Here is a 22,846-nt window from a genome sequence, read left to right on the forward strand (position 1 = left end):
CTAATGAGAGGAGCAACCTGGCAATCCTGAGCCCCAAGAAAGTGCTGTTGTCAAAAACATTCCATCAACTCTTCTTCAAGCAATCCACTGGTGAATACTATGCCTTAGAATAAAGCCCATACATAGGGGCCAACATGGAGCACTTCTGTTTTCCAAATGAATATGTTGCTGCACAAAATGTACCTGCATCAGCTGTTCCACACAATGCACAGTTAATCATCCCAGAGAAAACGCAAACAAAAACACTGAAGCATGTGAAAATTAATATACATTTTATTTACAAGGAAACGCTCAATGCCCAGATTATAAAACGCTACATAAAAAAATAATTGTTGTGCAGTAGAAACGATTCTAAACAAACTATCCACGGAGAGAATTGAATTAAAGGAAAAGAAAGTACTCCTTTCAACGTGTTCTGTATCGACATGGTTGTCTATGGAGTGCAACTCTTGTCATCAGCAGGTCTGAACTGCCACTTGTAATGAAAAATGCTATAAAAGGATTGGTGCCATCCATTTTCCTCTTTATAATACGCCTTGAAAAATAATCAGTTTTAGAACCTACCAATTCCGATGCATTTGCAGAACCAACCATGCTACTTTAAATCGGTGTCCTGTGTGGGCAGAACTTTTAAGCAGTCTAAAGGAGCACTACATCCGGTGCCCATAGATGCACGAAATCTGAATTTAAGGCAAGTATTTTGCAAGCAGCTCCTTGTTGCTGCTGCTGCTGCTGCTCTATGAGAAGCATTTATGCCCACGTCCCAGTAAGATATCGATGCGAGCTTAATTCTCTGCTTGTAATTCATTGAAGTCAGTTAGCCTCTGTGTCCGTAATCCTTATGGTGTGCAGGTTGCAGGCTCTGCATCCAGTCAACGTCATGGTCCCCATAACAATCTCTTGATGGTCTGTGTACAAAGTGCCTTATAGTAGAGCGTACTCTAGTGTAGTACCCTGCATGTCACCTGCTCCTTACAGCAAAGCCATCCAAGAAGATGTTGGCATTGCCCAACTGCGTAAATATGCCGTCCCACCTCATGGATGTAGCCCCCTTGTCGGCCTAACACCCTGCTTTAATGAGTTTGTAAGTGCCTGCCAGAATATTAAAAGGCTGCAGGCATGCTTGTCAAGTGCACCAGACAGTTTTTTGACAACTTGAAGATCATAGCTACCTTCACCATCCTTAGTTCTCCATCACTTTGAGAATTCTACTAATGCCAGGATGACGTGAATTATTAGACAGATATTGGGGCTCAGAATAAAAATTAAAAACATCTAACCACAGTGATTAAGGGCTCGGGGTGGATGGGTGCACTACGGCTCAATTACCCTGGCAAAGCATCTCAAGGAACACAGCTACACAGTGGAGTTCAAGAAGCTTGAATAGCACTTGGAGAATGCATGCAGCACTGGGCTCCGGCATAGCAGCATAGACACCGCGGAGGTGTAAGGCAACAGCCGTGAGCGCTATTTGAACTCCATTTTGAGGGCCAGAGTCTAGGATTCTGATGCAAGAGCAAAACGCACACTAATGCAGTTTTTCATTTGCCTCTGTTCTTTGCTCATCCCCTGTAAGTTATTCAAAACAGGATGCGTAGGAATACCTCTTGGGGATTCACCTTGCAACCCTGTAAAAATACATTAAATGGGGGCGCCTTAACTAGCCCGCACAAGCCGACTGGTATATCGGGATCTACGTGAAAATATCAAATTACCAAAATATCAAATTTGTTATGGCGAGGTCGTAAATCTTGCATGTAAAGCAACGACTTTTAGGTATTTGTAATGTGGGGCAGACCACCCCCACTTTATTAAATGCCCCTACCCAAATACCCCCTCCCTCGGTCCGCTAACTGATATTTGGGGGAAATTCTTTGTTTTCCATGCATAGTGATGGGAGTTGGTATTTTGTAGTTAAACACAATCTGGGTGAAGCACAATCAAACTAAAAAGGCGCCCAACCCTTTTGGCAGGGAACAAGAGGCAAGGCAGGGAGAAAAGAATAACACCATCTAATGTGGCAGCTAATCAACAGCCAGGGCTGGTAACTGAAAATGGAACACAAAGGCAACCTGTACAAACAGGGGCTCCTGCTCTATGACCTCAGTAACATACGAGGTATGCCTGGAAGCATTAAGCAGTGGAACAGTAAAACCCAGTCACAATTGTAGGAAATCTACAATGGATATTCAGAAGAAAAATGTATACATGATTTTGGTGGACAGTTGCAATTTTTCGTTCATTCCAAAAACCCAAATGGATTACAGCATTTGGTGGATCCACGAGGAAACACTTGTATTCACCTTGATTGCTGGACAATTTACCATGAAAGAAGTTTTGCCAGATTTTGAATTCCAAAATGCACTCTTTCTAAATGTCCATTTCCAAATCAAAAAGAACTTTGCGGACAATAATGCAATGGATTTCAAAACTTGGAGGAAAGAAAGAAATAAAGGAAACCAAACTCGGCTATCACGTTGAAAGCAGGCAGACTTCAATCACGGCTGCATATTGAAGTCCAGGCAACTCGTGCGTTGACCGACAAGCCTGCTGAAGGCGTCTCGCTTTTTAGCACCGGCAGTCAGCATAACCGAGAAGAGTGATCTTCAAACTGTGGGGCTGGCTCCTAGTGTGGGCCCAGAGGATTTGCAGGTGATGCGCAAAGCCCTCTCAAAATGGAGGAGGGTGCTTTTAATAGAACATATTAAAAAAATAAAAAATACATTTAAAAAAAAAAAAAAGAGTCCTAACACCTAGGGGGGCCCTCCAACAATACTTTTACTAAAGGGTAATTCACCATGAACATTTTTGGAAACCTGCCGACCTAGAGGACGCTGGAGGCAGGCATAAAGCCAGCAGAGTAAGTCTTTCCACACAGGGCACCTCTGGACAAGCTGGGATCCGACTACAAAATAAAGCTTTAGCAGCCCTAGTCATTACGAGCAGAACTAGACAAATCTGCCAACACTTTCTGCATTACTTTTGAACCTTCAAGTCAAATGACATTGGGTTTCAGTGTCAATGACTTATGCATATTCTCCTAAAAACTGCCATCCCCGGATGACTTATCCAAGATCAAGGCACAAGGAGTACAAGAAAATACTTTACAAAGTTCATCATGTAGTGTGACCTACGACTGTCATTCCAAAAATCAAGTCGGCCCTGTGTTCAAACTTTCAGACTCATCACTACCTTCTCTTGGGTGTCCCACTCGGCCAATCATGTGCAGTCGCTGCTTCACAATGGCAGAGTTCAAGTCCCACAAAAATTCAAGCAGTGCCCCTGTTAGGAGATGCTCCATTGGCACACACTCCAGCACCTGCTCTGGCGAGTCAAGCACTGAGCTCACAGTGCTGCTCACCATCTGCATGTGGCTGAGCGCAGATGCCGAGAGGCCCTCATAGGTACTACAAAGCAACAGAGCACAGATTCCTGGTTCCTGGGTAGATGTGGGGCAGACAAAGCTCATGAGCCGGAAGCAGTGGTGGAGGACAAACAGAAGGCCAGCTGTAAAGCGTGTGAGGCAGGAAAGGATGGGGAGGACCAGGGACGAGCCTGGACGCAACTTTTGCAATGAGACCAGAATGCACTCCAGGAGGTGCTGCTGATATCTGGGATCTCCATCGTGCAACAACAAACTTTCACAAGTGTAGGGGGAAGGTGGTTCCAGGAGGACCACCTCAATGTTACTTTGGATTTTGTAATGGCTCAACAAGGGAACCCCTACCACAAAGCATGTGAATTGGTCTTTGTTTTCATTTGCCTGGACTTTATCATGTCCCACAGAAAGCACAGACAGTTCAGCGAGTATGAACTCCTCAGTTAGAACACAGCAGGAGGAGCATGGCTGCAAGGAAGGATCTGTGACTGTACCACTCGAGGATAACCCTGCTATAGCTTCGTTGAGGCTCTTCAGCAACTCCCCATTGCAAAAGGGTGAACACTTCACTTTTGGTAGCCTCTGCCCCATCACCATATACCAATCGTCACAGTCTAGAGGACACGATGGTTTTTCTAGGACAATTCCTGCTCCCCGATTGCTAATAGCATGCTCTTCCACCCAAGGCAAGAAAAATCCTTTCAGCACCTTGTGTTCCCATGGCAACGACTCTAGCTCCTTCCGCTCATTGAAGGTGTCGCTGCGGCGGTTCCTGCTTCCCAGCCACCGGTAACCGAGGCTGCAGCCCACATTGGGCTTCTTCATAATCCACTCCTTCTTGGTAATGTACCTTATGCCAAACTTCTCAAAGAAGTGCTCAACAGCACAATCTCTTAAGGCATTCAACCGTACAAGGTCTTCCTTTGTCTTATGCTCAAACAACCGGAGGTTTTCATGTATGGTCTCAGTCTGGAGCTTGTGAAAGAACATACAGCAAGCAAGGTGGGTTTGAATAAAGGAGTCAGGAACAGCATGTTGAGGAAAGAGCGCCTTGTTGAGAATTCCTGTCCCAAAGTTGCTAACGATCTTGTCTAACAATGGCTTAACGGCTGGCCTTCCCACATAGTCCAGGCAAATCACATAAACTTCAGAGTTCCCAGATTTGCTGGTGCCTGGCTTAAAGACGCTGACTTTTTTGAAGCAGCAGTTCAGCAGGTACAGCAGGTTGATAGAAGCCTGTTCAAAGAAGGTGAATGATTTCAAGACTAAGGAACCGCCACAACCCAGGATCATTAATGCAGTAATAGCTTCACAGTAATGCAATGCAGCCACCAGCCCTTCTTGCTCACCTGGGTTCCCTTGGCAATCAAAGCTCCCATCTGCTGTGACCAAGTGGACGCAAGACATGTGGCCGATAAAGTGCTGCAGTCCAGTGAGATGGTTTAATGTCATTACGTCACCAGTGTTATCAGGACCAAAGTACCAATAGGTCAAAGTGCCAGCAATAAATCTGTCATCTGCAATCATTTGCAGGGTGTCATTCGCTTCGTAGTATGGATTCAAGGTATTACCCACCCAGTTCCAGTCGCAGTGTAGCTCCTGAGACTTCAAATAATGGTTTAGGCTGGTGATGAAAGCTCCTGGCGCTTCACAGAGGTGAACAGAATTTAGCTCCCTATTCCAGAGGGCTTCCTGGGGAAGGAGAGGGAAGCTGCTCACAATCTCATAGAATTTGCACCAGGCTTGGGTGCACAGCTCTGCATTTACTATTGTCCTAACCCGCGGAATGACGCGCCCTGCCTTGTTGGTGGAGGATGTGTGTAGATGCCATTCATCTAGCTTCTTGTCACTGAGTAGGTTTTTCACCTCATTTAGGGATTCCTTCAATGCAAGGAACAGTTTGTATTCCTGGGGATCACTGTTACAGATGTCTTCAAGCTCTGGCAGATGCCACTCTTCTTTATCCGTCGGTCTTTGGTAGGAGAACCTCTTGTCAAAGAGGCTTTCAATTTCAGCACGGACATCTCGTCTGTACATACCAGCATGATCAATACGCTGCTTTTTACACCGATTCATTCTCCTCGTGGATTCTAAAAATAAAGAATATGGAAAGTATTCAAGTAAGCAAAACAGAGGAGATGGGGGGGGTGGGGGGTCAGTTTATTTTCAGCCGGTATGCACTCAGATGATAGAAGGCAGACAAGTCACCAGTTCAGCAAATAGATACGAGAAATGAGAGTCAGTGAATATTGAGAGAGATCAGAAAAGCACTCCTACATTAAACTCAAAACAGTTTAAAAATAAAGACTTCGGGAGTATCAGGTATCGAAATGAAATCAAACAATTTAAAGAACCTAGGAAACAATCAGTCATGTCAAAGACATCGGAAAAGAAGGTTAGCGAAAAAACAATTACAGGGTTAACCAATAACAGACATCCCTTTACCTGCTAAAATTGTAATCTTTTGCAAAATTATGAAAATGCTTATGTTTTTTCCTGATCAGAATATATATATATATATATAAGAAAGTGAAAAAAAAATTAAGTTTGGGGGTTTGAATGTTCCTCATACAATTACACACCGTTCCACCAACCTGCGCCAAATTTGGCATAGTAACCGTTTAGGACCCTCCGGACATTAATGTCTGCATGACATTTGAACACCGCACCCTTTCCCTGGATTTCAGCCCCTTCACACGAGACGGTTGCCTAAATTCGGTGAAACATCTATGTAGTCGTAGAAGGACCAGTTTCGACACGAGAAACAATACTCAAGGTCCCAGCAATTAACTGCAACATGCCAGGGTGTGGCGACAGAGCTCAGAAGGTCCCAGTATGCAACAGCACACCAACTCTCGCCTCCACCCCAACATCTGCTCTGGAGTAGGTCAGCCAGCCACACACGCACCCATTCCCGGTGCAAAGCGCATCAAGCGATACAGCACAGAGACCTATAGGAACAACTGATGAGTGTCATCATGTCCGTTTACAGACCCCTTTTGGAGAACGGGTACCTTTCTGCTAGTTCTAAATATTGCAAAAATAATAAACCATTCATCCCAATAGTCACAATTTTGCTGGTGTTCTATCTGGAAATCTCTGCTCACGCAGCCGGCGCTGGTGATTGGGCCGGCTCCCGACGGATCCGAGATCCGGCACCAGATGTGTAGCCGGATCTCAGGATCCGGCCAGAGTCAGCCCTGGGGGTAAACACAAAATTGTAAGTTCCACTGGTTACCCTGTGCAAGAGGAAGTTACAGTCCACAGCCACGACCTGGTTTATTTATTTATGCAATGTTTGTCGGATACATGGACCCAGATTATTTATTTATGCAATGTTTGTCGGATACCCGTATCTGACAAACATTGCATAAATAAATATACAGGTATCCGACAAACATTGCGTGAATAACTAAATACCCCTATTAACATTGAAACTATTGCACAGATGCAGCCACCCAACTGCTTTCCGAGGTGAGCTCCAGAGCTGTGCCGGGTGTGGTTCAAGTAAAAGAAAACGTTGCTTATGGCGAACAGAAATCACCCTGTTTGAATAGTACCCAAAGGGGATTTTATTTAATAATATGGATTGCAAATTGTGCATTTCAAAGAATATTTACTCTGCAACACTGGTCAAAACTATTATCCGCATAATGACGAAGCTCATCACCAGTGCCATGGAAGTGGAATTGATATATAGTTTGGAAATGAAGCAGCAAGAAATAAATAGTACTGTTTTAAACTATTATTTAGGACATTTCCTTTGATCAGAGGTCAAGTGCTAGCTCCGCCCCCCTAAACCCTGCCTCCTCGGGCACCCCCCTCTGCACCCAGAATCTTGTGGGATCCCCCACCCATTTCTTTCCATTTCCACCACTGCACGCAGCTCAATAAAACAAGAATGGAAGGCTTCATGGTCCAGTTGTCTATGCACCCTACTCAGAAGAGCTGCTACCAAATGATCATTACCGGCAAAAGCGCTGTGAAATAGGAGAGGATATGGTGTTCAGTACTCGCTGTGCGGTGATATGCACAGCATATGGTTGAACATGATGTAGGGGGAAAGGAGAACATTGGAGAGAGGGAGAGAGAGAAAAAGAGAGAAAAAGAGAAAGAAGAGAGAGAGAGAGAGAGAGAGAGAGAGAGAGAGAGAGAGAGAGAGAGAGAGAGAGAGAGAGAGAGAGAGAGAGAGAGAGAGAGAGAGAGAGAGAGAGAGAGAGAGAGATATATGGGGGTACAGGCTTGGCGGTTAAGGGGCGAGACAAACGGACCAGTTTTGCATTGTGAAAATACGGCCTGTGAAAATCCTGATGGTTGGTCCACAATTACGGTAAGCCCGTGGGCTACTGTTGCATCCGGCCTCCGCGGCTCTGCACGCGGGGAGACCAGACCTCATAAAGCAGGGCCGCGCGGCCCTGTGTGTCGCAGCTCCGGCGGGAGCAAAAAGAATACGCAGCACGCAGGTCTTAGGTTGGCCCAGAACTGCCTCCCGTGCTCGGGGGCAGAGCTTTTATTAGAGCGCCCTGCGTCACCGGGTAGCGGGACGAAGGGCGGATGTAACAGCTACCTTAATCATTTATCAGCAAGAGCGGATTTTTGCAGGAAAATAGGTTTTTATACACCTACTTTCCCTTTCTCGCATCCACATCTTAATATCTGTATCCAGCACAGCAAATCGTGCTGTTTTCACTTCCTTTTGCCCACATTCTGCACGAATGGAGTTGGTAAAACCATGAGGGCCTCCACTCCAAAATGGCCGCACTGCCATGGTAAGGTGCCCCTCACCTGTGTCTTGAGCCAGCCCCTGCAAGGCCACTCCAGATTGGACAAGACCTCCTATTTCACTGCCTGCCGATTCACCGGCTGGCGAGGAGCTGGCCCGCCTACTAAGGCATGACTAACAAGGCTCCGCCTGCCCTGAGCCTGCCCAGAACTGGCAGATGCCTACGCCAGTAACTCTGCTGGTCTTGCGTCGCATCTGCTGCATCAGCACTGCATGATAATACCTGCCATTAAAAAGGTGTCTATAGCCTTTGGCGGTCATTTAGCAATACTGCTTCACAGCAGAACGAATACTGCTGGAGGTAAACTCCATCCGATTACCGAACTAGATACCTTCAATCCCTGCTAGTTGCCACACCCATGGTGCTCCGACCCATCATGCCTGAAATGGCCCCTGCATACGAAAGTATGTCAATGTTAATGGACATTTGTACCGCGCACTATCACCACCGGAGTGGTCCCCTGGCGCTCTGAAAAGGGAGAGGGGCTTGGGGGTGAGTTAGCGGCAATAAGCAGCTGAAAAAGTGCAAGAGAGCAGTGATGTGCTGATGGCAGCCTCAGCCCGGTGGGTCCGCTGGCTGGGCTTGGGGAGTTATACGGCCGGTAGTCGTCGTGTGCTGTTGTGAAAGTCTATGTGTGGTTTGTTTTGTTGTTGCAGTGTAGTGAAGTTTGTGAGGATTGCTGCGTTTGAGGTTGTGTTTGGTTAGAGTTTGAGAGGTGTATGCAGAGGGATGAAATTGTTAGTGGATTGGTTGGTTGGCGTTGCTGTCCTGGCACATGCTAACCTTCACTTTTCTATCTAGACCCGACGCAGACCATGTTAGGAATTCCATCCAAGTGTGTCATATGCTAACACTCACATTTCCATCTAGATCCGACGCAGGCTAGGTTAAGGATTCCATCTAAGTGTGGCACATGCTAACATTCATGAGGCATAGGGAGTAAGGAACAGGTATATGAATGTTCCTTACTGCCTATGCCTCATTAATGCATTACTGAAATGTTACCTACCGCTTTCTATGCATGCCACCCTCAACAGTATAATTAGTCTGCTTTAGCACCGCACTTCGTAGTTCAAACCAGATGCATTTGCCGACTGTACTAACTTGATTTGCACTGCGCTTTGCAGGCCATTCTAAATTGCACGTGCCCAAATCCATACACCTGTATCCCACCTCACAGGCCATTCCAGTTTCTACCTACTTACTGACCTATATTGAATAGCATAACAATTTCAAACTCGCCGCCATTGAAAACCACCCAACCTGACGCCTGGCGTGTTGCGTTGTTGATTGGTCACTGTGGATGACCACTTAAAACATTACCCAAGTTGTGCTCCCGGAACGCGCCGCAACCAAAGCCCTATACACCTGAACTACTCGCCGAGTACCGACCTGCGCATGCCTTGTTGCTATGCACTGCTATTACTATTACTGCTATAACAGTGCCCATTAATCTGCATGAAAGCTTGTCTGCAGAACTTAGATGCCATTGTGAACTTTTCTAGCATTAGCAACTGCTCTCATTTCGTCCACTCTACTTGTCTTGATCTGTTTTGCCTCGCCTCCTGGTGAATGTGGCTTATCACTCTACTACCCGTTTGCCCTACTAACCTGATGCAGGCACACCGCAGCACTGCGCACTCAGCTACTCCGATTGGCCCCGGTGCTACCTCGTACCTTAGATCTAACCTAGTATCTTTTCCTACATACTTGCTCTATTGCTGAGTTTAACTGACACTTGTTTCATGTTGAGCTAATTCGTTATAATATAACTGCCTTGCTTGACAACACTCTGTTGAGTCAGTACTGAACTGTGTCTGTTTGCTGATATTTTGGAGCAAAAGAACTCTTGTCTACTACTTGTCCTGAAGGGAGTTACTAAACTGTTGGGTTGACACTGTTCTGAAGCGCTAGATTTGAATGACCCCGATTGTTGTTGTCCTGAAGTGCCCTTACTTGAACTGCCTACCCGACACTACTCTGTTGTGCCAATGTGTAACTGCCTGTATCTTTGGATGTTTTGAACAGATAGAACTGAACAAATACCTGCCTTGCTCTACTGAGGTGCTTCTGTCTGCACTTGCTAACGAAGCCCAATCCACCTGCTCTCGCCTCATTACTGAACCCACACAGCCCATCTTTCCTCCGACTTATACCGACATCTATAATGTATATTCCAGGTATCTACTCAGCCCTATTGAGTGTAATTCTCCATCTCATCTACTCGACTAGTCAGTTTGGCCCAAACCTCACCTCTGCCTCTGCAGATTCCCCACCGCCTAACACTATGGCCTATACCCAGCCGCCCACACCTCTCACACATACACATCTTCACGACCTACCTACGAACGGCCTAACATGTCCACCCCCTGCAGTCCACCCACCAGAAACCTCAGACTATGCGCCAGGTTACCCAAAATCTTTGTACCCCTTGCCAGAGACTCCCCCCATACTAAACCTAGCAACGGGACCACACCTGAGCACATAAGCACTCCCATACTGCCCACACATAACCCGATCAACACCTATGCCAAGTTTAATCCTGACAATCTGGCCACTGTGCTAACCTCTACTAAGACCACCATCCCCCTCATCAGAGGTGCCCTAATAAACACACGCTCTATGGTAGCCCATGCTACAGACATAGCAGACCTTAATACTATTTCAAAAATGTGAGACTTCTTAGCCATCACTGAGTCCTGGCTCCATGCAGGCCCAGCCCTCGCGTTAGCCATCCCGGAAGATTACATCATCCTCAGAGCCGACATAACTGAATCTAGAGGCGTAGGCCTTGCCATTATTGCCAAGACTCACCTTAACATGATACTCGCCCCCTCAGATAATTCCAACTCCTGTGAATCAATAACAGCTAAACTGCCCACTGTCAACTCTCAAACCCTGACCATCGAACTCCTTTACAGACCTTCCGACCCCTAGGTTCTTTTGGGGAGGACCTAACAACTATCCTCACCAACAACCTAAAAAATACATACAACTCACAGCTTACTTCTAGGTGATTTTAACCTAGGCTATACAGATCCTAAAGACCCACAAGCTACACTTATTGATAACACCTTATCTGAACTAGGATTTGTCCAAAGAGTAACCGTTCCCAAAGGGAGGACCCTTGACTGGGTGGCGGACTATAATTGGCTTGCCTCCATTACAGCCATCTCCCCCCAGCCTTTGTCTGACCACCATCTCCTTTCCTTCTCCATCGAAGACCTCAATCCCGACCATCAACAACTCACTAGCCCCAGCGAATCAGAGTGATTTGCCCGCGGCTGAAAGTACCGCAGCAAATCATTCACATGGGAAAGGTGCGAACTACCAAAGGTTTGCAACTTTCTCATGCGAACACACATACATTCTCATACACACACACACAGCACACCCACAACACACACCCCACCCACACCCTCAGCACAACCCCACCCACAACATAAACAAACCCACTTACCTTCATCTTCACGCTGGTTCCCTGCAGCGCCAGTTCCCTTTCACTTCCGTGATTGGGAACCGGCGCTACGGGGTCCTTTTCTTTTTTTTTTTGTAACGGAAGGCTGCGGGGGTGACCCCCGCCGCCCCCGCTCACTATTCCATAAAGTATAGTGAGCGGGGCGATGCGGGGGACATCCCCGCAGCCCCTGTTTTTCTTTTTCAATGCTACCACCAAAGGTTCGAACTTTTGGTGTTCGAACCTTTGGTGGTAGCATTTTTAGATCTTTTGGTTCATGCGAACCTTTAGATGTGGGAAAAACGTCCTAAACCGCCCCAGCCATCCCCACCAGAAATAACAAAAACATTACAGCTGAAAAACTCATCCCCCTTATTATCCCGACACTGAATTCCTTTACTGAAACCTCCAATCCCTACACCCTTGTAGATGAATACAACAAAATCATGACATCAGCCCTGGACTCCATCGCTCTGCTGAAACTTAGAAAAAGCAAGTCTAAAAGACATCTGAACACATGGTTTCTCCCCCTACCTGAAATCTCTTGGGACTCGAAAAACGCAAAAGGGAACAGGCATGGAGACAATCTCCCTCGGACAACAACAAAACAAACCTCAACAAAATAACCACCCTCTACAAAAAATAAATCATACTGGCCAAGCAAGAGACCTATAACCTAAGAATATCACAAGCTAACTCCAGTATAAAAGAACTCTTTACCATCCTCAAAGAGCTGGAAACACCCATCCCAGTACCAGACACCTGCGTGAAAGATAAACAATGGTGCACCAGCATCCAAAATGCCCCGTCTAATAAAGTGACAGGTCTACAAGTCAAAATCAATAATGAGAAATAATCCCTACTCTGTAATGCCCGTGTAGCCAACAGCCCCCCTCCCTCTCAAAAACTCACACCCAAACCCCCCACTCCGCTTGAGCTTCTCCAAAGTATCAACGCTAGAGGTGGAAAAAATCATCCTCACCCTTAAACCTTTTAACCGCCAGGGTGACCCCTGTCCTGCACAAATCATCAAAGACGCTGGCAGAGACCTCTCACCCTTCATCACCAAGCTCATCAACTCATCCTTCTCCTCAGGCACTATCCCCAGAAACCTCAAAGGGTCCTGGGTTCTCCCCCTACTTAAAAAACCTTCCCTAGACCCCTCAAAACCCACGAACTACAGGCCTATCACCACCGTCCCCTTCCTGCTTAAAATACTAGATAAGATAGCCTATCTACAAATACAACAATACCTAGAAAAAAAAAGACATCTGGGAATCCGGCAGTCAGGCTTCAGACCACAACACGGGACTGAGACAGCCCTCATTGAACTAAAGGCACAAATTGATACCCTTAGAGACAACAGGAAGATGGCCCCACTACTTCTACTTGACCTTTCAGCTGCATTTGATTTAGTAGACCACAAAAATACTCTGTAACCACCTAGACTCGGCAGCCCACTTCTCGCAAGAGGCCATCGACTGGATTCAATCCTTCCTCAACATTCCGTCCATGCGTGTCTTTTCTACCATAGCTTATGCTGACCCTATACCCATTACTTGTGGGGTCCCCCATGGATCATACGTCTCCTCTACTCTGTACAATGTGTTCACAAAGCCCCTGTTCGATGATCTCTATGGTCTTGGTATCACCTACACCAATTATACTGATGATACCCAGATCCTCATCCCGCTGACGGGAGATTACAACAAGGATTTGGCCTTGGTAAACAAAGTGTACCTCATCATCCAGGCATGGATGGCCTCTCATAGTCCATGCCTGAATGATGACAAGACAGAGCTCATTATCTTGGGCACCACCCTCAACCTAAACAAACTTGACCATAAATACTCAAGCTTTATCATAGACGGTAACACGATTAATGTAGCCAAGGAAGTTAAAACGCTAGGATTTTATCTTGACGCCACCCTTTCCTTCCACAAACAGGTCAGTTCCATGGCCTCATCCACAGCCTACACCTGAAAATTAATTAGAACAGCTAAACCCTTCCTCTCGACCCATAGTTGCATCACTCTAGCCAGAGCCCTAATCTTATCCAAACTGGATTATTGTAATGCCTTATATGTAGGAGCCAACAAATAAATTACTAACAAAATCCAAATCCTGCAAAATAATGCTCTCAGAGCAGCTCTGGGCATCTCCAAAAAAGAACATAGCTCCAACACCAGGAGAGCCAACAACTGGCTCACCACTACTGACAAAATCAAGCTGAAGGTAGCTTCACTTACGCACAAATGCCTCAATAATGCAGTCCCACATTATCTTGTAGACATATTTAAGAGGTGCACCCAAAACCGATCGACCAGACTGGCAAACACCAACCTCCTCACTGTGACCAGATTTAAACGATCCAAAACTGGGGGGGAAAGCTTCCAGGTGAAAGCGGCCCAACATTGGAACTCCCTGCCACCCACCTAAAGGACAGCCAAAACCTACCCTCACTTCAGGCGCCATTATATCCACTGGATAAAGGAAAATGACGGTAACCAACCAATCCACGCCTCCTTATGTACATTCTGTAATTTGTTGTTAATGCACCCGCCTTGTACTCGTACCTGTAATACCTTTGTATATATCTGTACATTTTGTACAGCAATGTAACCAAGCTGAGAATATTCTTATTGCTTATGCGCCCTGATACCCTTGGGTCTGCCGCGTAATACAAATGAATAAAACAAACAAAACGGGCCAAATATGGAAAACGTAACTGTTCAACTATTCTAATTTGAGTTTAAACGCAATGCGGTGCAAAGCAAAGTGGTAAAGTGAAGCCACAGCAAAGGCAGCAAGCAATTCGTGTTTTTCTGCACACGTGCAATAACGACATGCCAACCGCAAATGTGTCCGTGCACATTAGGTAACTTATTCGCTTAATCCAGATTGACTCGTGCATTTATCCTACTCATGGTTGCGTTTCAAGTCATGCTTTGGACAGGGCGAAGCACTAGTTTCTTGGCTTCGGACATAAAGCATGCATTTCTCTTCCTTGAGCATGCATTTGATGTTGCGCTTTGCTTCAGGCAAATCACAGAAATAACGGCGGCTCAGAATTGTCCACGTTGGTGCTGTGCACACATTCCATTCGGGAAAGCCATTGTTACAAAAAATATAAGGGCAGCAGATTTAGAGCAAGCATATTTGTTCCCATAGCCACGAGTTGCCAGGCAATGGACGAAAGGCATTCATATTTCCAAAGCCTCACTTAGTACTGGCTGGGGCATTTTCCCTGCACTCCCCTGCATTGTAGTTGTTGCACCCTGTATTGTTTTCTGAGGACCAAGAAGTCCACCATGTAAAGACCGGAGTGGGGGTCTGTACTTCCGCTCTCTATATGGTAGAGGAGAGGCACAGAGGACCCCTGCCAATATTCTCTATTATTGGTACGTGGTCGAGCAATCAAGACATAGCTTCTCAAGAGGTGATGCGAGCTGGTTCTGAAGTACAGTGTAGTACCCAAGCACCCACAAAGGAATGTCCACACACTATCGGTTAAAACAGTCTTTATATAATTAATATTCAAGGTCACGAACACTATCACGATGACTCACTTTGTACTCCGAAAATCAACAATGGTAAATATATACAGTTCTAAAGTGGTACCACTAATGTTATCAGATCTCATTAAAGTGCATATGGTCAGAATGACACACAGATCAAAGAGGAAAACCAGCAGTAGAGGGAGGAAGGAAAGCAAGATGGTTGAACAACTGGCAGAATACTGGCCCCGATAGCTAGACACAGTTCTGTGTGGAGATCCCCCCCACCTGGGCAACCTGTAGAAGAAAGATGCAGGCCCAGTCCTTATATTGTTCACACTAGACTTTCCAATAGATCTGCAACCCCAAAGTACCTTGGCGTTGTAGCATTCCTTGTCTGGGAATCAACAGCCCTTCTTGAGTGTCCTCCCTTTCAGGCAGGAGTCACAGGTTGTCGAACGTCCGACGGAGAACAGGTCGAGCTACGACGGTGAAGTGGCCACGTCGTTCTGAGCAGCGCTTTTTGATGGGGAAGCGTAAATGTCCTGCAAGGAAGAGGCGTGCGGGGCACCTCAGTGTCGATAGTTCTGGACCGCAAAGAGTTGGAAGAACTGTGGCCCAACAAGGGCGTCGAGTCATCGGCGGCTGTGGTCTTTGGGTGGCGGGAAACCCACCGTTGGAGGCTCCTCGGCGCGTCGACGGTCAGGCCTTCTCCAGCAGGATACAGCGGCGACGATGCGGACGAGAGCGTCCTTGGATCAAAGTTCTTAGGCAAAATGGCAGCACAGCGGGTACGGTCCGCGACGGCGGTCATCGACAGTGCCGGACAACAGTCCGGGCGCTTCTCCTTGGAGTTCCGCAGCAGTCCCCGTATTGGGTTGGCAGCCTGTCAAAGGTCTGTCTACCAGGGAGCTTAGGCAAAGATCAGCTGTGCACGATGGTCCCTCGTAGCTCGGGAAGAGGGCGCCTTACCAGGTCCTCTCTGGGTCAGTCCTTGAGGCACAGCAGCTTTCAGATTGTGAAGGAAAGCAACGGCAATTCTTCTCTTCCAGCAGGGCTTCAAGATCAAGCTTCAGTTACTCGTCGTAGTGGACTTCAGCTTCTGAACACGATTCCTAGCAGGGAGAGGTCCCCAGATATACTGTTGATCTCCCATGCATTCCGCTGGGTGATACTCAAGTATCCAATCACGACTAAGGGCATTCATGCAGTCAGGCAGCCAATCAGGCACACAGTACATTCAGGCCATTCACTTTTCTCCAGACACTCACAACAAGTTATGTGTATTGGGACAAGTACCCAGCCATTCAACACTCCACACTGCATTCATACCAGTTTTGGGCAGGGCTGTCTCAGTCATTGTGTCAAACACCAGATACTAGACACCCACAACATAGAATGCGTATTCGTCACACACTCCATTCACCCAGGTCCCACCCACAGGCGTACCCACAACATACGGTCGTTGAGAAGGCTCCAGCCAGTCTGGTCGGCACTTCCCCACACTACCATAGATGGAACTTCCACCCAACAGCCAGTCAGGGGGAAGGGACAGAGTCAGGGCTTCCCGGGACTTCAGGAAGATCAAGGTAACAGGTGATGGAAGGCAAGAGGCCATGGGGGCCATTTTGTCTCCACCCGGAATCTACCGATTCCAATGACAGGGCCTGGGCATCCCAAAATGGAGGACGCTCAGGGCACCAGTCATTTCAGCACAGAGCTGCCACCAGCCTGCACTCGGCTCTGTGGGTCACACAGTGGTGACCAAAAACATACACTAGGGGCACAGGGTTGTACCCCTACCCATGGGTGCCATAAGGGTATCCCATGGGTCTGTTCACCAAAACAAAAGAGAGCTGCACTGCCAGGAGTCCCACATGAACTCCTGCACGGAAAACATGACAGAACACACAATAATAAGCACAAGGATACGGAGGCCCTGTCCCTCCGATGCATTTCCAGCATCACACACCAGTGCAGATTCTCCTTTGCCTTGGCGCCTTCCCCACTTGTGGCGAGTTTTTCATGTGGGCGATCTGGCGCAATGTATGCAAAGATCCTCCTGGCTTTATCGACAGCAAAGGTAGACTCATACTGCAGACTCTGAGATGTGTGCTGCATTCTGTTTGGGGCATGTGGTTGGTGCAAATGGAGGTGGAATCAGGCTTGCAGGTTTGGTTGGGGTACGTTCCCGGCAGATATACCATAAACTCCAATTCCATTAGGTGTTGTGTAACTGGTGTGCTGCAAAGGATGTCAGACTGATTCAAGGACTGCCTTTTCCTCAATCCAGAATCGTCCAGTAACAGTTACGAGCACTACTCCTCCCGAGTCAGACATGATGCATGCGCAGAGTTCCATTGATGTCTTTTTTTTTTTTCAACCTCTTATTCTACTTTTGTTTGCCCTGGCAAACACCACCACTCACTAGACCCGCAAGCATAGCCTGTGATGGCCCACATAAATCCACAGTACACCCCTGCAGTTGATTATGTCTGCAAAAGCAAGTGCGACGGGCATACAGTGCCCGGTGCTGGCCATGGTATTTGCTTGTGCAATGTGGAAAAGCAACACACAAAGAATAGCTTTAAAACCAGAGAGCCTTAAGCCTCAACAATAATGTGAAACAATACTTCAGCCGTCTACTGCCTTGTACACTGTCAAACCATAGGGCCTTAACGAGGTGTGAGGAGCAAACACAGACAATGCATGTGCAAACATGACATACAACAACAGAAGATGGGCGCATTGCCAATTTACACACAGGTCAATGCATTTTCCAGGAAAGACCAGCGTAAGAACCCACGTCTTTCAGTTCTGCTTTCATGGTTCATCTAAGGACAGATGGAATCATTCGTTCTTGTTGGTACGCCTGTGCCGCGTTTCATCTACAAAGCCCAGAAGCACAATCCCAGACCAAAGGGGAGCCACGTCCATTACAAGCACAATGGTCAAGGTCACAAAAGAAATATGCTGGAGTGTTTTCAATAACCTGAAACTAAGTGAACTGAAGTAAACCCTGGGAGTCTGTCAGCCATAGGCGCATGGAAATCAGTGAACCTGGACTGGGACACTGTCCTTTTAGAATGTAGAACCCAGCAAACAATTTTGTTAATTCTCCAATGTTATCCACATGTCCTCCGCCTTCTGTTTTGAGTGCCTCCACCACATACCCTCAAGGAATCCTTCCTCCAGAAAAAAATATAAAGGTGTGGAATTTATTTCCGGTGTCTAAAGTCTTCTATTGTGCCCACAACGTGACAATGGACATATTAGATAAGAGGGAGACCTGTAGTCGGGTCTGTGGTTTAGTGGACTAATGCATCCACTACAGGACTCTGCGTTTGACCTCATGGTCACAGGTTTAAATACCGGCAGAACCACTCAGCCCTTCACCCTTCCGAGGTGGATAAAAGGAGTACCATTAATTTGGGTAACATCCAGTGGTGGAAATGGAAAAAATGTGGTGGGGGATCCCACAAGTGCCGGGGTGGGGGAGGATTTGGGGAGGACAAAGGGGGCGTGGTCTAGAGGGGGCGGGGTTGGTAGTGGCCATCCGGTCAGATAAATACTTCAAAAAAGAAAGAAAAAAAAAGCGCCCACAAAGACAACATTGCCTTTTACCGCCGGCCAGGGCTTTAAGTGGGAGTGGGCCTGCCGGGGCTCAGCCCCAGCAGGCTCCGAAATTTCGATTTGAGGCGGGGCACTGTCGGGCCCACTAATCTCCCCCGCCAGCCCCAGCCACTACACGAAAATTATTTTTTTCTGAAGCCTGAAGCACTCCCTCTGTGCGAAAGCTTCAGGCTCCAGAAAAAAATGCCTTTCAGCCATAATGGTGGCGTCGCACCTGCGAGGCATCCCTTTAATCAAGTGATGCACGTGGGCCGGCGCCACCATTATGGAGAAACGGTGAGGCCACTGGAAGCAGAGACTTTGCTTTCTAAATACTGAAGCTCCCGGGGATTCGCGGGAGTTTCAGTCTTAAGGAACAAGGCCTCCGCTTCCAGGGGCTTCACCTTTTCAGCCTTAATGGTGACGCTGCCCCTACCCAGCTGGCAAGGGGCAGCACCACATTAAGGCTGAATAGGCGAGGCCCTGTCCCCTGCCAGGCAAGCCTATAGAAAATAAATGCAGAGATCAACACCCTCTCCCCAAGAGGGAGAGGGTGTTGATCAATACAAAAGGCTGACTGGCAGGGGTGCCAGTGGCCCATTGAGCCGGGGTTCCTCGGGGGAGCGTGGCCTAACGGGCCAGCAGGACGCCTGCAGTTAGGCCAGGCCCCCTTGATGAGCCCTGGCTCATTTTGTTGTGCCAAAAAAAGAAAACGAAAAAAAAAAAAAACGCCCACGAGGGCAGCATTGCTTTTTATGCAGCTCTGGCACTGGTGTGTAAAGCGCAATGCTCGCTACATGTACAACCGACTCCTTTCAGTTGTACATGTAGTGAGCATTGTGAATTACACATCAGTGCCAAAGCCGCGGTAAACGGCAATGCTGCCGTCGCGGACGCTTGCTTTTTTTTCCAGCGTGGTTCATGGGCTTGGGTGGCTTACTCTGGCCGGATCCAGAGATCCGGCTCCACATCTGGTGCTGGATCTCGGATCCGCCGAGAGCCGGCCCAATGACCAGCACTGGTAACATCGGTTATCTATCAATAGCGCCAAGATGGCGCTTCAAGGCTGAATGTGCTCTCTACAAATACACCTGTTATGTAGTGCAATGGAGTGGACTGGTGGTTAACGTATGTTACAGAATTCCGAATACATAGACGTCCTTGCCGCAAGTGAACGCTTGTTCCCAAGGAGATTTTGAAAGCCAAGAAGTAACCTAAAAACTACGCGTGAAGCCCTGATCATCGGTTTGTTCAAACCTTGTCCGTTATATTGCCCACTATCGATTCTCAATAAACACGAGCATTCTGTGAAAGATCTTGGCACTGAGAATTCAAACATTTCTTCCCGCACTGATCCATGCACACGAAGCAGGATTTATCTTGGGACGTAGTATTACATTGAACCTGTGCAGGTTGGTGCATGTCATACAGGAACCTGAAAACCCCCAGGTTAACCTTGCCATAGCCTCCTTACATGCTGAAAAAGGATCCAATTCGATAGTATGGACTTAGGTCTCAGGTCTTGAATGTACTGAATTTTGGATCTGTGTTATGTAGCATGATTTCACTATTATATACATGAGTTATGACTGGTGACATATCTGAGTAGGGAGTTGAGTGAGGCACCAGACAAGGTTGCCTGCCAGCTCCTTTGTTTTGCCTTGGTGCGAGAAACCCTGGCCAATCAACTGTATAGTGAACTGAGTGAGGGGTGGGGAAAGGATTGCAGTCATAGGTAGAGAACATGTTGTAGCACTATATTCAGCTTATGTTTACTTGGTACGCACTGCTGCATGCTCCCAATGTCTTCTACTCCACCCAGTATTCCCATTGAAGTGTGCCTCAGGACACATCCTCACCTGTACCTTACCCAAAGAGCAACAATACAGAGACTGCTCCATGGCCACACTAGATGAATGCTTTGTGTCGCCTACCAGGTCCTTCCCTGCACCAACATTCTGAAACTACACTCAAACAGACAATACGCATACCAAAAAAGCAACTTGCACACAGCAATTAAATATGTTTTATTTGTTTATAACCAATTAAAGGTGCCACCAGTGACTCAGTGTCACTTCAAGGTGCTAGAACTCTCCCATCAGACATCAAACAACAAAATGCTACATCTCTACAATCAATCTATGCAGCACAATGCATTCAGCACAAGGGCACACAAGGATCCGTTCGGTACACAAAAGCCTCTGTGCTCGCAACTCAGAAGACTTAGAAACAGACCTGCAAGTAGAGCTCAGGGTAATTCCAGTCTGTATGCATCAACTCCACAGCAAAGCTGTATTGCATTTCCCCCCTCTTTCCCCACCAACCTAACTCACTCCCACGTCTTTCAGATCCGTCAGAGGACCTGGAGATCATGCAAGGGGCAGAGATGAGTGGTATGAATTCCAATAACATAGGACTTCTCGATGTGGGCTCCCGACAGGCTAGCTTTTATGATAACTGGCCAGATTTTCTGGCTACACCATCAGAATCACATTTACTAGTGTCAATGCTAAAAAAGAACTAACGTTAAGGCCAGTATCCGCACTATATAGAGCCATCATTGCAGATTTCCATCCTCCCAGCGCCTCAACATAGAGGATAGTTGGGAACAGTGCTTGGCGGGGTGTGAACTGACAAACAGAAAGGTCCAAGCCTTTTTGCACCCCCAAAAGTAGCACGTAACGAGATTTCAAGTCATCAAATAGAATATATGTTACATGGAACGTATAGCACACCCACAGGCTATTAAAAAAATCGACCCATCTAAGCCAGACATGCCACCAGGGGCCTGCCACATTAATGCAAATGAGTTGGGCTTTCCTTCAATTACAGAAATATTTACTGGATGCGGTGGGAGATGGAGAATTGAAGAGAGTGACAGGGAAGTCTGGTAAACCCCAGGTTATGTCTATTACGGTTAACACCTAGGTACAAGAAGGAGAAACATTCTCATAAGTATCGATTTCAGCTTTCTGCTTGTGAAGAAAGAGGACTGTGTGAAAGTCTTGTAAACCAAGATCCGTATCAGAGCATTAGTGAGAGATGGATACTTTGGCCACAATTGAACAAGAGGTTGCTGCAACTCTCATGGGTGCGGGAGGCTGAAGAATCCAACTCGCTCGAATAGGGGCAACCTTTATCAGAACAACTGATCACTCAGGATACAGATCCGTGGCAGACCGCTTAAGGTGCGCTGAGGTGGCCAACCTACTCGCTGTTATGTGTTACAATTGTCGTGTCACTTGATGCATTTCCTCTTTGAATCTTATTATATATTAGCATTATTGTAATCTGTGCTGCCAATTTCTACATTCATTTAGGGGTCGAAATTGGAATATATTGAGCAGGAGCTGGGACGCTCCCCAGTGCCAACGATTTCCTCTTAACCAGGACTTACTCTACATGACCCAGGAGTTATTCAGGTCTCATGAACGAGGTCAGGACTGCGTATGTTTAATGGAAAACTTAAAAATGAGCATGCAAGTAGGTTAAACATATATTCTTTTCTTTAGCAAGTTAAAATTGAGAGGCGCACAAGTCAGAATAGCCACTGTAGAGGGCCTGAAAGATGGTGGAACTTGCTCCCTGCCCCCTTAACTTTGGTCTGCAGTCATAAATGCACATACTACATGCTCCCCTTTCTACTGTAGTCTTTCGCTTTATTCCCGTTTGTTGGTTCCACTCGATCGTCTTTTCCCCATGCTGCTTTATAGTTCTTCACTGTCATTTCCTCGTTAGACTGCCCTTTCTTTCCTGTCAGTTTTATCAGTTTCACTTAGGCATTACCTAGCTTTGCTGCTACAACCATACCTCTGCCACTATATGTATTTCTGCCACTACATCAGTCAGTCCTACCGATAAGGGGTGCATCAGCCACTTTTACTCACAGAGAGTAGGCAAACACTCCCCAAAAAATAATAGGGAGTCAAAATACACCCACCAAAAATAGGAAATTGACATCAGAGCTTGTGTCCCTGCTCTCCCACACAATTCCATGTATATGTTGGACCAGGAGTGCATGTCATACCACGGGAAGAAACTATTATCATTACTGCCCAAGCCAAAGAGGTAACATTGGATCTTTTAATCTGCACGAATAACTAGGTACAAAGAAAGA

The 22,846-nt window shown here is 46.9% G+C and overlaps 1 protein-coding gene across 2 annotated transcripts in view; it reads right to left on the minus strand.

Annotated features, from left to right (window-relative positions):
- Positions 1-255: 255 nt before the first annotated feature.
- The window catches only part of CMTR2 (cap methyltransferase 2), a 62,251-nt gene continuing 39,660 nt past the window's right edge, over positions 256-22,846 (minus strand). For both annotated transcript variants that reach the window (XM_069654717.1, XM_069654727.1), the window contains exon 3: positions 256-5,469. In XM_069654717.1, coding sequence (XP_069510818.1) covers positions 3,152-5,455 — 2,304 coding nt within the window. In that variant the 5' untranslated portion in view covers positions 5,456-5,469 and the 3' untranslated portion in view covers positions 256-3,151. The remainder of the gene's footprint in view (positions 5,470-22,846) is intronic.

This window comes from Ambystoma mexicanum, chromosome 1p (genome assembly GCF_040938575.1).
Source record: "Ambystoma mexicanum isolate Mex_15411 chromosome 1p, UKY_AmexF1_1, whole genome shotgun sequence".
In the NCBI taxonomy this organism is placed as follows: domain Eukaryota; kingdom Metazoa; phylum Chordata; class Amphibia; order Caudata; family Ambystomatidae; genus Ambystoma; species Ambystoma mexicanum.